General features: G+C 34.7%; 1 protein-coding gene across 1 annotated transcript in view; it reads left to right on the forward strand.

The window, feature by feature from the left end:
- Positions 1–15,381, forward strand: part of LOC140749133 (lachesin) — a 97,046-nt gene that overhangs the window by 22,249 nt on the left and 59,416 nt on the right. The window contains exons 2-3 of the mRNA XM_073082163.1: positions 842–881; positions 1,452–1,598. Coding sequence (XP_072938264.1) covers positions 1,502–1,598 — 97 coding nt within the window. The 5' untranslated portion in view covers positions 842–881; positions 1,452–1,501. The remainder of the gene's footprint in view (positions 1–841; positions 882–1,451; positions 1,599–15,381) is intronic.

Below are 15,381 nucleotides of genomic sequence, written 5' to 3' on the forward strand. Positions count from 1 at the left end.
ATACAGCAGCGCCTAGCACCGCTGTTATTAGGTAGAAATAGGTAGTTAAGGGCTTATTTGACAATACTTAACCCGCGTGGAGGAGAGGTCACTATACTGGTCTTATGCGCAACGGGTTCCGAGTTCGATTCCGGGCCAGATAGACATCTGAATGATGAATTTGGATATTTGTTTTGGGTTTGGGTGTTTGTGTATTCGTCTTTATGTGTCCATGGCACCTTCGACACAGGGAATCTAAGTGTGGGGCTGTGTTTTCCAATACTTAACCGCAAGAACTTAACAGTCCTCAAGGATAAATCATTATCTGCGCTTGGCCTTAGCTCTGGTCCTATTTAGAATAGTAATATAAAGCATATACATTTAATACTTGATATACTATATTTTAATTACTGGAAGCAAAATTAATAAAACTAAAATAAGGTCAGATTGCAACTAACATCGATACGAAAATAACTCGCGTAAATATTTTTATGACTGAGTTCGAATTTTTTCGTAATGTTTATTGAAACGATATTTAATATAAAACGGAATGGATTTGTTATATTTTATTTGAATTCTGCTTGACTATTTTACTAGTTTTGCAGAACAAGTCATGTTTTCTATGTATAGTGCCATTAAAATTTATGTTGTCGTGGATGTAACACACATAATGTAACACATACAAAACAATTTCTGTTGTCGTGGAAGTAACACTCATATGTAACACATACAAATATGGGTATGTGCGGGCCTCATAATGGAGTGGTCACCATACTGACCTGACCCCCAAAGGGTTTAGGGTTCAATCCCCGGTTATCTAAATACCTAATATCATTAAAATATGTATTTTTGTTTGTTTCAGATAACCCGAAAGTGCCAATGAATGAAGAAATAATTTTAATGTAAAGATGTTTATTTAAAACATTACATGATTTTATAATTAAATTATACCGAATTAAATTAGGTGTAACTAAAATATATTACAAAAGTTATTAAAAAAACCTTTTTGTCAATGACTTGATGGCAATATACAAATTATTATAATTTTGCAATTTTACCGAAAAATGATCGTGTTATTCGCCAGAAGCAATAAATTTGCAATCAACAATTAATAATCAGTTAAATTAATTTAATTAGTGTCCATATTTCCATGTTGTATCCGTGGTGTAGCCAAATTGGGATTTCATTTTACAAATTATTGACAAAAAATATGTCGAACAAATTCAAAAGCTGAACCACATAATACAACACAACAATATCCAATCAAACAAGTATATAATATTATTTATATAATATTATTTATAAACAGTATATAACTCTAAGGGTTACCGAGTCAAAATATGCCGGACAAAGTCCACCTATAATACAACACAAAAATGACCAAACTGATACGTTGTTTAAACATTTAAGGGTTACCTATAGAAGTTTATTAAGGGTTACTAAGTCCTATAGTGTAGTAACTTGGTTACCAGGGACAATGTAATGTTGCGCGTTACACTCCACGGGTTTGTCCAAAGCAGCGATGGAGCTCCGTAGATTCCACTACTCCAAGATGCTGCTGGCTGTCTACCTCACGCTGCTTCTTTGGATGATTGACTGCGTTGTGGAGAGCACTAAAGGTAAGGACTCAGTATCTCTAAAGTTTTAAGATCTGCTGTAAAAAGTAGTAGGTAAACGTTTTCATCAGTATCTTTAAGCCGGCTACAGACTAACAGACTCACGCCAGAAGTCTCGCCGAAAAATCTATAGTGTGTGAGCCTGTAACCGGGGTTAAAGTTTTGGTTAAAATGTCGTGCTTAGTCGACAGCTAAAATTATTTTTGGTACAAGATGAAAACGCTTATATGAACGTTATAATATCTCTACAATTATAATACATATTATACTGTATTCGATTTCCTGAAAACATTATAATAACTGCTAGGTGTATTTTTACGTTGCTTCAGTGCGGATTGATAAAAGGTAGTCCAATTCATATCGGATTTCAAACCACTTGTATCTTCCTCCGATAAGATTAGATCGATGATTGTTATCAAGCGAGAAAACGTAAGCATATTTTACTCTAACAAGAGAATTAGCTAAAGGAAGGCGTTAATAAGGCTACCGAAACACCCGAGACCAATAATAACATTCAATTACCCAAAAAATAATATTCATAAAGGTAGTTATAGATAGCCAATTGTATCGAAAACCTCACCGCTAATAAGTCCTCCGACACAAACACGTTACAATAACAACCATGACTGACATTAACATTCCTTTAACCTAATTAGTAAGCGGTTTACATAGATTATGGCCGCAGTAATATATAGCACAGCCACTTCTGGTCACTGCGGCATGACCGCAAATACCAGAGGTTATAACACTCAATTAACTTTCAAGCTTTGCTACGTTACAAGTAGTATGAAAACCGAGCATCTATTCCACAGTTAATCAGTATACGATTTTTTGAATTATATAGGTGACAGAACCACATTTTTTACAACACTAATTCGTGGATGACATTGTTGAGAATCAAAGACTAAATGTTTAGTCCAAATAAATTAATGCTCGTTTAAACTTGCCTATTTACACGCTCTAGTTAGTTATTATGAGTTATTATTAAAGTATTTACCTTAAAGTACATAAAATACTAAACACTGCTCTCTTTTAAATCCAGAAACGATTGTATATTTAAATATCGCATTGAACTTACCTCCCATCGCACGCTCCAGTTAGTTATTGCAATTTATAGTTAAAGTAGTTACCATAAAGTGGATAAGAATAGTACTAAACACTGCTTTTATTTTAAATCCAGAAACGATTGTATATTAAAATATCGCATTGAACTTGCCTCTCATCGCACGCTCCAGTTAGTTATTGTGAGTTATTCCCGATTCCCGCTAACTCATCGATTTGCGATCTACGGCGGCGATAAGCAACGCTCTTTTATGCGAACGTCGTTGAGCAGAGACAGCCCATTTGTAATCTGAAAAAAGCTTTATAATGCCGGAAAGTTCACTCTTTAGTTATTTCTTTTGTGCCTGATTGCGAAAGGTTATTTTTTCGAGTGTATTTGTATGTATGTCTAATTCTTTGGCATGCTCTACAGTAAAAACGGCATGACGAATTGTAACATAAGGTGTCGTTAGACTCATTTTAATTGTTAGTTAGATAGTTTTAAGCGTTCGGTTTTTTTTTATAATAACTGCTAGTTGTTCTACGAGTATATAAGTTTTGTTCAATATTTTTGTATGACTCATTTTAACTCGATTTACTACTTAATACAGTTATCCTATAATTAAGCTTTTAAAAAGCTATAATTACTTTATTTTCTTAGATTTTACTAAAATAACTTACGAGATTTACTAAACCACGTAATTATTATAAATATATCTCCGTAAGATATTTTCAATAAATCTATTCTTCTTCTTCACGTGCCTGTTCACTACTCAAGGTTGGCCGTTAGTTTCTTGAACCTCTCTCTGTCCATGGCCAGGCGAAAGAGGTATTGAACAGAGGTGATGCCTGTCCACTCCCTGATGTTTCTTAGCCACGACTGTTTCCGGCGGCAGAGCGCCTCTTCCCTTACCCCTTGCCCATCTAGATGAGTTGTAGCAGATTATACCTATCGTGTCTAAGCACATGGCCAAGGTATTCGATCTTACGCTTCTTGACCATCAAGAATCTTCTTGATGGTACGTGTCAGCTATTGGGTCATGAAGGCGCGCTGGAGAACGATCTCGTGTCTGACTTTCTGTGTCCAACTGATGCCAAGCATGCTACGATAACACCACATCTCGAATGCCTCTAGACGTCTTCGGGTGTCTTCTTATAGTGTCCATGCTCCGCAATCGTACATGACCGTACATAATAAATATATAAATGCACATTATTTATGAACATGCAAAAATGGAAGAATAAAAATACTTGCAAGATTTCGTACAAAAATTACACAATTGGCAACAGAATTCAAATCACAATGCCGTATATTCGACAATTCATATCCTGACTTGCGAAGCCTTATTATTTCCATTCTCATATCCTTATTCGAATTATTTATCCTCATGTTTTGGTGGGAATGTAAAATATACAGGAAGTACGCGTATCGCAAATACATCTTTAACCAATGGCGGTGACACAGAGAGAAAGCAAATGGATGTGGTATTTATAAGAGAAAGATTACATCAAATATTAAAGTTAAGTAGATCGCATTAAACACAAAACTAACCATTTTTTTACGTCGTTTCGTCGTCAATAGTTATAATTGCCATCCATTGCCATTTTCTTCGCTATTGCAAGCCAAAAGAGAATAATTAAATAAGAAAATAGCGTGTTACGTGTACCAATTATCTACATATCGAGCCAACTCCACTTTTTTTTTTATATTTTTTTTAATTTATTTTGATAATAAATAGCGTTGAACGAAATCAAAATAAATTAAAAAAAAAAAACATTTTGACAAAAAGTGGAGTAGGCTGATTTGTGAATTAAGGTATCGATATGTAAAATTAATGAATTTCGGCAAGACATTCGACTAATAAGAAGAGGTAAAGTTTTCTCCAGTAAAAAATAATTGGGTATAGGGAATATTTTTTGGCAATATTAGATATATTGCCAAAAAATATTATTAAAGTATATTTGCACAACCGACATTTTCATTACACCTGAAGTATACTCCAATGTTATCTAAAACTTGTCTTTTTGTATTAGTTTAATTATTTAAATGATTCAAAATTATTTATGTATTTATTTTTCACAAACGTACTATTTTAAAAAATAATGAAGTATGTCAAATGTAAAGAACAATATTTCAATAGAATCTTTTTTGGTCTATACCATGGTAAGACAAGGACACTTCTAGTTACCATCTGTTCTGTGTAAACTATCTTTTATTTATACAAACGCATGTGTTCCGGAAAGCCACAGAATAAAAAATGTCTCGCGCCATCCGTGCAGTCAAATGTGGTGCTTGAAATGGCATTAAACCCTTGTTTGAGTACCAACGAGTGACGAAAAACAGTCAAGGATGAGGTGCACCGTAGCCCCGTATAAAGTTTGCGTTAAAGTTAACTATGACAATAACTTTGACGATAACCAGGGAATGTTACAATTCTGTGTTGCAGCAAGTTATTTGTCATTAACATATTTTGTGACACTCGACGACGTCATTATTGCTGTAATAATTTTAGCTTTATTTATGTAACCGTAGCTTTGAAGACTGGTTAGGCTTTTGTTAACGTTAAAGTTACATGGTGCTGCCAACCCTAAAAATTACAACAAATGTGAAATCACCGCTTATGACAATGTGTTGGTATGCATAATACTAGTTGCGATAATTATATCATGAAATACATTAGTTTAATTCATGATAGTCTAATTAATCATGAAAATAGCAATGCGAATAAGGAAGACCATTATAGTATTTGGATTTATTTGATACTAGTTTTTGCCCGCGGCTTCGTCCGCGTTTAAAAGAAAATAATATAACATACTAACATACATAAAACTGAAATTCGGCACTTGATCAAATGCATAGTTTACGATTCAATCCTTACTAATATCGAATAAAATAATCGATGTTTTGGGTTCAAAAGATCGGTTCTCCGATTAATCGATCTTAGATCGCCATCCCTATTTCCGGGATAAAAACTATCCTATGTCCTTTCTCGGGTCTCAGACTATCTTTGTACAAAATTTCTTTAAAATCGGTTCAGTGGTTTGGGCGTGAAGAAGAGACAACCAGACAGACAGACAGACAGAGTTACTTTCGGATTTATAATATTAGTAAGGATTTAACGTCTGTCAAGTTAAACAATAATTAATATGCAATAATTAGTTTTTGATATGAATGGAAGCCGATTAAATTGATGGCAATATAAATGTATATAGAGGTAAGGAGGTTTAGACTTTACATTACATATTTTCAATAATATAACTGTGCTTTTATTCCATAAGCTTATCTTAATAATCACTCGAATAAAATTATTAAAAGTATCTTATCTTTATTCATCTTTACTTTATACATTTATATTTATATATCTTTACGTTATTAATATTGTATCGCTTACCCTTTGTGTGTAGGCAAAGAGACCGTAGCTGTATGGAAGTCGATGAAATATTAATGTGTATTTACATTTGTGAGTATTTGACGTTACATAATACCATTGTTATTAGTAAATTATGTTTTATTACAACAATTCCATTCTACAACAATTTATCAAACTAAAGTTTTAAAATATACTATTTGTCAGAGTCGGCATAAAATCATATAGACAATATTAATTTACAAAGTGAAAAAAGGTTTTTCTAAATTTAATAATAAATCTTATATATAAAATTCTCGTGTCACAATGTTAGTTACCGTGCTTCTCCGAAACGGCTTTATCGATTTTCACCAAATTTTATACGCATACTCAGTAGGTCTGAGAATCGGCTACTATCTATTTTTCATACCCCTAAGTGATAAGGGTTGTTCACTCTTAACATTTTTTTATTTATATGGCAATACCTCGTTTGCCGGATCAGCTAGTAATTCATAAAAATCATTGATTCAAAAATCAATTGTTCATTTCATGATATATTATATCTCCACTAATAAAAAGACGTTGTAAATGTGTTGTAAACCTTAAATTGCGTTTACAGATTACTTATATTAAGGCAGGCGTTGGGTTGTCGTAAAGAGAGGGTTAACTTCTACACGATTCCAGCGAAACACCAACCTTGGCCTTACAAAAAACAATAAACACGTTTATCGTGTTACGTGGAACGTAAACCCGGTTTTTGCAAATAGAAATGTTACAAAATACGCGATACTTTCGCCGAGGAAAGTACTCAGTTATATGGCTGTAACTCTGCGGAGTTCTGTCTCGGTGCGGCATGTAAATTGTAAGTAAAGGTGACGTTCTTATGACTACTGTTTGACATGATAAAACGACGAACTCGCTTGACTTTGTGTAACTTTAAGGGAAAATCTTGCTTACTCTAGAAGAGCAGAAATGGGGATAGTAGTATTTTTTATATAGTTAAACTAAACAATAAGGTAGATGAGCTACCTGATGAAAATCTGGCTTTGTTATCTACCTGCAAAATTGCTTACACATAGCCAGTTTAACCAGTTTATGAATGAAATTATCTAGACAATATTGATTTATTAAGTAAACGAAATATTATTTTTGTAATTAATGAATCATCTACCTAAACATCAAACATCCATTTCAGGATATATTTTATCTTTACTAACAAGAAAGCGTCAAAAAATAAGAGAATAAAAAACACCAACCTTAGCTTTACAAAAAACAATGAACACGTTTATCGTTTACGTTGAACGTAAACCCGTTTTTTGCAAATAGAAATGTTACAAAATACGCGATACTTTTGCTGAGGAAAGTGCTTAGTTATATGGCTATAACTCTGCGGAGTTCTGTCTGAGTGCGGCATGTAAACTGTAAGTAAAGGTGACGTTCTTATGACTACTCCTTTGTCATAATAAAATGTCTCGCCCTGCTTAGTTTTGTGGAACCGACAAGAATCGCGAATTCAATATAAAAACTTGGCTTGATCGCCTAAAAGACATGTGGATGGTGAATATTTGTTTTTATTTAGCGTAGGTGTTTATATATTTTACTTGTGTGCAACCATGGATGATATATATACAATTGGATGGAGCTAAGCCGGTAGAAAGAATTATTAAAAGATTCGTCCAAAAAATGTTCGTTTCACGATTTAAGTAACGAGAAAATAGATGTATAAATATACACCATACATAACTTTTGAACAATTTAAAGCATATAAAGTCAAATCAACTGTTCAAGGATATAAAATCAAGAAAAATGTATGACGATGTATCAACTTGACGTTTCCCCCGCAAAAGGTGTCTCACCGTAACGCACCGTGGTCGGTTGACTAGTGGCTACAAATCAGAATTGTGACGCGGGTGTAAAACATTCATGCCTCCGACGTACGCCCGGGGGAGTCGCAAAACGTAACGAACCGGACCCGCCCTATGTCCGGGACACGTACCCAACAGACTAGGGACTTCTCCAGATAGATTATTTATGTTGTCTCACCACGTCCTTTGTAACGAAACGGTATGATTGCGCCCAACCCCTGTCAACCGGAAAAAATGCAATTACCCTAAGACTAAACATGACCCTTGGCTAAGAATTGGATTCTGCAAGATTAATGTTCAATATACTGTCAGGATTGCATAAAACATTATTTATCTATAACATTACTCATACCGACTTCGCTGTATTGAAAAGGCGCTTATTTTTCTTGAGCACTAGCGCTTCCATTCATCACTTCATTCATATTTCATTTATATCACAGATTCCGTATCTTCAATCGAAATACGGGCACAAAAACGTATATGAAAAGGAAATCAAACATAAATATTGACTGGATGTACGTTTATTTGCTACTCAATCACGCTTTATCGGATCATCGGATCCGAACACAGCTTTCCACACAATATAGGCCAGGACGCGGCTATAAAACTTTCTAAATTATGGCCAATAGTTCGAATTATTCCTGTACAGTGAAACATTTCGACTTCGGTCACAAACTTTGCCGTCAGCTCTGGGTTTGGCGAAAAATTGGAATGGAAAAAGTAGACGTCTTTCCCGCAAATCGTTTAAGCGGGGACCGTTAAATCAATCACGTTTTCAATAAAACGGGAATTAGAATTTAAAAGAATGGTTTGCTTACCTACGATTGAAAAATCAGTCTGTGGGCAAAGCTTTTTACTAATTCTGAATTTAAATGCATGAGATCGGATAGGTCGGGGCGCGCGGATCGCGTCGAACTCTTCGATTTCGAGTGCTTATGTATTTAGGAGAAAAATGGAACTTCAGATGGTACTTTAATACTTATGAAAGATGCTTACAAAGGGGCGCCATCAAAAGAATAAGGGAGATTTACGTGATATCCGACGCGATACCATTTTGTTTGAATAAAATTTAAGGGGCCTGAAGTATTACAAAATGTATACTTTTTATAATCAACTTAGACGGAAGCTTTTTCTTTTTTGTTTATGTTAGACAAAACAAACCATTTGCATTTGCAAGGGTATGTATTGCATTGCTTATGGAGTTCCTTTCGCTTCTTCTCCATAGCGAAACACCTTCCAAAGCGGTGGTAGTTTTTTGACGCTCAAAAAGAGTTATATATGAATCTATTAGGAATACCTAAATGAGATTTGAATTTGAATTATTATCATGAAATTACTTAGTAACCTTAGCTTTGGAAGCAAAAATACATATACAATTAAAGTTTGCTGTTGTGTTCCGCTTTAAGGGTGGGGTAAAGACATATGACATATGAAGACCCGCGTGGCGCAGCGGTCACCATACCGGTCTGAAGCGCAGAGGGTTCCGGGTTCGATCCCCGGCCAGACAGATATCTAAATTATATATTCAGATTTGCTTCTGGGTCTGGGTGTTTGTTTTTTGTGTATGTGTGTGTCCATGGCACCCACGACACAGGGAATCCTAGTGTGGGGCTGTGAGTGTAGAAAGCGTTTAATTTCAATTTATTCGAGGCATTTCAACTTAGTTCTCCGGGAGGACTGCATGGTTATTTGCTGCTTAAATATTATTACAATCTTGTTAAAACGACTCAAATGCAATGCGAATGATTACAATTAATTATAATTTTCTGCAACTCTTATATTATTTAATGTCTAAGGTCAAATATTGAAATCGACTCAACACATACAAATCACATTTATAACCATATAATAATACTATACAAATACGCAGACATGAATACAAAAAATACATCGCACAACTCAACAACAATACTGTGCTTTCATTATGGTTATTACAGTGTGATTTATCCGCGGTGTGAAAGTAACAGATGTGTAGTGCAGTAGAATGGGTTCAGCAGTGTTTAAATGGAACTGTCGTTGTCATAAAGTGCTATTGTGCGAGCCCCAGGGAACGCAAAAAAGCTCCATCTAATTGTTTGCACATTTCATGTTCCCTTACGTAGGGAGATACCGCTCAATAACTTGCTGTGCTGTAATTATTTTCTCACAATCTTTATATTAATGACCGATGACACGCGACTTTGTTGACAGTCATTGTGTAAAAAATGAAGTGGCGACTCTAAACGGTAAATAAGAATGGACGAGTATCAAATCTAAGAGCTTAACAAATATGTTTTGTTACGAACGGCATGCAGTTGTTTACGTTGCGAAATAATGCTACTGTGTGGTTTTAGACGGTTTGCTTTTTGTTTAAAAATTCCATTAGCATGGATCAATATTTTCGATAACCCTTCCATCACCGGACTAACAAAGAGCGTGCTTGTCAAACCGCAGCTTTGTTTTCAAATCGTGTTGTCGGCCAGAGGGGTTAGTTTTGAGCCATTTTTTCCCAAACCCTAATGGCTTCCCCTCCGAGGATTAAGTTGCAAGCAAGGAAATTGCTTTTTACGAGCTTCGCTCTACGCTCTTAAATTATAAACGAGTGCTTGTTCGTTTCTCGGGATGTTGATCAAATAGATTCTGTTTACAGATTTACCTCAGCTCCCCTTACGTACTAATACTTAACGTGTCCCAGTTTCCCCTACCTACCCACCAAAAAACGAACCACATTTTTTGTGCGCGCACAGAATATGAAAAATAGCTCAGAAAGGATTAGATTGCGATGAAAATGCTACCGTCCATTCATCATAAAATTCCATTTTAAAAACGAATTCAGCGCGAGAATTTCCTTTTCCACTCAAAATACGTTTTATCCCGGTAATTCAAAGCATACGCCGCCGGTCCTAAAACACAAAAAGATTTGACAAAGTGTAAAATATGGGGGCCTATTTCAAACAGTTACAATGGGGTCCCCGAAAGCTATCAGCGCCGATATAGGGAATCTGCACCACGAGGCAATCCGTTTAAGGTGTAATAAATCACCTTGTCCCTCCCTTGCACTGTATCGGGGCTATTATCAAGGGTATTCGTGCGTATTGTCTGAGTCGCACCCCTCTGGGCCGGCGCAGATGTCCTAGGGAGACAATTTGATTATGTCATTACACTGACGACGATGCCGACCCCGCTTGCAGACTATTGTATCACAAACTGCATCGTTAAAAGCGCAAGTCATAACACGTTTCTGTACCCTTACCATGAGTTTTTAGGTTTTGACAAATATGACTGTTTTGGTATTTGTTTATGTATTTGCCCATACAATTTCCAATCAGCGCCCCTAGCTGATTGTATCAGAACTATAGTGTCAGTAACGTAACATTAAATGTCTAAATTGACAAAATGGCGCTTTATGTTTTGTCTCTCTTTCTTGCGAACATGTGAGGTAGACAAAGAGACTTGAGCACTTACTTATTGTTACGTTTACTCAGTCTACTAAGCAAACGGAACAGAATAATGGATCGAGTAAACGTAACGTAAAATTGTGGGATGTTTTGAAAACTCATGGTAAGGGTACTGTTCGTAATTTTTATGAAAATTAAGTTGTAAATGAGCAGTCGGCCCGGAGTTGATTAGCATCTGTAATCGCTATTTATACGTTCGTGTATCTTAATTTCTTTGTGTCCTGATAGCAGCATACTGGCAATTGTAGAGTTTAATCTTAAATAATGGACAAATAGCGAAATATAACCTTCATAATTTCGTCGTTAATTAATACCACCGGTATTATTCCGTGGTTTCGGGTATTACAAATTGTCTTAATGGTTGTTCTTTTTGACGTGATTAAAGATTTTTTACTGAATAAATATGGTTCAAAAAACTAAAAAACACACTTTTATGATAAAATCAACTAAAAAGTAGAAAATTATTCTATTTCATTATTTCATACATGCAGGGTAAGATAAGAAATTATGTTGATCTCTTTCTACTGAAAAACGGAGTTACTCACTGACAAATATACAAGTGAAGCTAATATATAGCGTGTAAAAAATAGTATGCATTAATGGTTTGAGTACTGTCATTAAGTAAAAAAAAATACTTCAATATGACAGGTAATCGATACTTATTAATTATGATACTACAAGTAATTGACGTGGACAGATTCATGTGAATGTTTTCATTAAGATCTGAACATATTTATATATTAGTGGTGCCCGTGGCTTCGCCCGCATTTTATAGAAATAATATGACATACATAAAACGGAAAATTTGTCTTACCGACCCCCAAACCCTCGTGGGCTCTTGGACAACAACTTTGCTAAAGATCATCACTTGATCAAATGCATCGTTTCCGATTATATAACTACTTACGAAAAACCTTTTCCCACGGACTAAATTGTGAATCTAAACCATTCTCAAGTCCCCTTGAACACACACAACAAATTTCATCAAATCAGTCCAGTCTTTTAGGAGGAGTTCAGTGACATACACACGCACATAAGAAATATATATATAAAGATGAACGATTACATAAGACGTAAGTAAAGTTTTTTTGCCTGACGCGGAGGGTAATGTTTATCGATCGCGTGTATATATGTACCTGTATAAGTCTCATTTTTTATATTCCTTGCAGCCCAAACGAATTGACGGATGACATATGAGATGTCGTTTGATTTCTTTGAAAGTGTGTAAGTGACAGGCTGTTTTTTAAGAAACGGGGTTTTCCTTTTTACCACGCTTTACCTGCATAAGCTTGACCTGTATGTATGTATGTAACGGAATCTTTGAACTCGATTTTTACCCACTTTGAACGGTCCGATTAATTTATAATTTTGAACAATTATCAAGATCCGATCACAATCCACAATTTTAATAATTTTATCCCATTCTCCTCATCAGGATTTTCAGGAATCAGGATTAACGATATTCAGGTGGTTTTTAGTTTTTAAACTATAATTATTATTTTAGTTCTATTTATATACTATTTTGACCTACGTGCTTTACACTAAACACTCTTAACACGAGTATAACGACATGAAGAGTCGCAGTACGAAGCAGTATCATGTTCTTTCTTGCCACCCTAATTGGGTCACGAGTTGGGTCTTTCCCAGTATTCTAATGGAGTGTTTTGTGTTTGAAAGATGATATCAGACAGACTTCTAATTAAATACGTGATCCCCTTACCTACATAATGGGTTGTATACGTGATATCTTTAAAATGCCTGCGAGGATTTTGATCTTTATGATACCTTTGATGGATTAATATTTCTATCTCACTTTTGTATATTTTTTATCTCTTACTTTAAGAATATTTTAAATGCCACTATAACGTTTACTTCCCATAAATTTAATTGCATATAGGTAACTATTTGTCTTCTAAAGGTTTATGGAGCATCATCGTCTTTTTCTTTTTACAAGTCTCGGTTAAAATTAACTCATTAACAAGTGAAAACTTTAGATGTAATATTAGGTGTAATATTATAAAATTATATATCTTCGTCATTAACGACACTTGGAATCGTAACGCGGGTCTATGTGTAAAGAAAACGATTACTAACAAGATATTATGAACTTCTTGATACTACTTACTATAGAATTTCTATAATTTTTTAAACCATATTAGCGTCACAACGTAAGAACAAGCCTGATAGATAGAAAGAGAGAGAATACGACACAATCACAAGATTTTTTAAAAATCAAATATATAATTATAAATAATAGACTCTTCTAGTACAATACAACATATGATCGAAAACAAAAAACAGGAAAAGAACAGAACATGACAGACATTAAAAACAGTACGAACAAAACAGCAAAAGCCATTTGAAGCGCGATCAGATGAAAAAACAATAGCAAGCAACGTTGATTATATTTCATCGGGCCGTTATTACTTATGTTAATAAGCTCATTATTGCACGCTTTGTTTTGTAATACAAGAATTATTTATTAATACTTATTACTTACTAGTTTTTGCCCGCGACTTCGCCCGCGTTTAAAAGAAAATAATATAACATACATAAAACTGTAAATTCGTACCTTCAACTTTGCTAAAGATCATCACTTAATCAAATGCATAGTTTACGATTCAATCCTTACTAATATCGATTAAAATAATAGATGTTTTGGGTCCAAAATATCGATTCTCCGATTAATCGATCTTAGATCGCCATCCCCAGTCCCCGTGGGATTTCCAGGATAAAAACTATCCTATGTCCTTTCTCGGGTCTCAGACTATCTTTGTACAAAATTTCATTATAATCGGTTCAGTGGTTTAGGCGTGAAGAACATGCAAACAGGCAGACAGACAGACAGACAGAGTTACTTTCTGATTTATAATATTAGTAAGGATAAAGGATACTTTAGTATTAATACATCATACTATTGTAGGTTTGTGTTATTGATAGTTGTCTACAGTGAAGTAAATATCGGGAATAATATTCTTTGTGCATTTACCATTTTATCATTATATCAGTTAATCCTTTAAAGATATTTCATTTAGTGAAACTATCATATAATAATAATGTAACCAACATTAATAGTATGGAAAATTAAACCGTTACAATTTTTTGTACTTTTTAACATACACACAATCCCTCAAATATTTTAATGATAATATCCAGATAAAAGGCAGGTGGTTCTTTCATTTCAATACCTTATTTTAAAATAACAAATTATTTCATAAATCCCTTTACTAAAGCTACAATATTTGAAGATATTTATGCTAGTATTAGAATATTAAGTTAGATGTTTTTGTATTATTATTATAGTATACGAGTAGCAGACGAGCATGCAGTCCACCTGATGGTAAGTGGCTAGATGGTAGAACCGTTTGTGGTTCGACTCCGGCGGCACCACCGCCACACCTATTTCTACCTAATAACAGCAGTGTTAGGCGCTGCTGTGTTCCGGTTTGAAGGGTGTGGTAAGGGATACAGACTTTTCCGAGGCGTTCCAACTTAGTCCACAGGGGTAGCGGCGCATCTGTGGCCGACCTCAGGTAGGAATATCTAATCCTATCTGGGGTTGATTACAGATGTCCATGGGCAGCAGTAGCCACTTACCATCAGGTGGACTGTATGCTCGTCTGCTACTCCTATACTATAAAAAAAACATACGATAAAGTAAAACTCTTTACAAATAGTAAACACGCGGTCTTATAAACTTGTTTTGATCTCGCGAAACAGAATTGGCACTAGAAAACAGTATTTCAAACTGGCCATTGAAGTTTCACAACCAATTGAATTGTAACAGCAAAACAGTTGAAATAAACAAGCCACAAGTGAATCAGCTTTTGTTCAACTGAGCGGTATGAAGCTTTCAAAACTACTATTACTGTCCAAATTTCGCAATAACCAACGCGTGGAAAGATTAATTTGTGTTTGTTCTATGTTCCAAGGATATAAATTTTACATTTTAGAATATTGAATTTATTACTTTGTACATAAATAATAAATTACAACTAGCTGACCCGGAAAACGTTGTGTTGCCATCACTTAGGCGTATGAAAAATAGATAGTAGCCGATTTTCAGACCTACTGAATATGCATATAAAATTTCGTT

This window comes from Epargyreus clarus, unplaced genomic scaffold, assembly GCF_041222505.1.
Source record: "Epargyreus clarus isolate Ecla_fem2 unplaced genomic scaffold, WU_Ecla_fem_2.2 ptg000017l, whole genome shotgun sequence".
Classification (NCBI taxonomy): domain Eukaryota; kingdom Metazoa; phylum Arthropoda; class Insecta; order Lepidoptera; family Hesperiidae; genus Epargyreus; species Epargyreus clarus.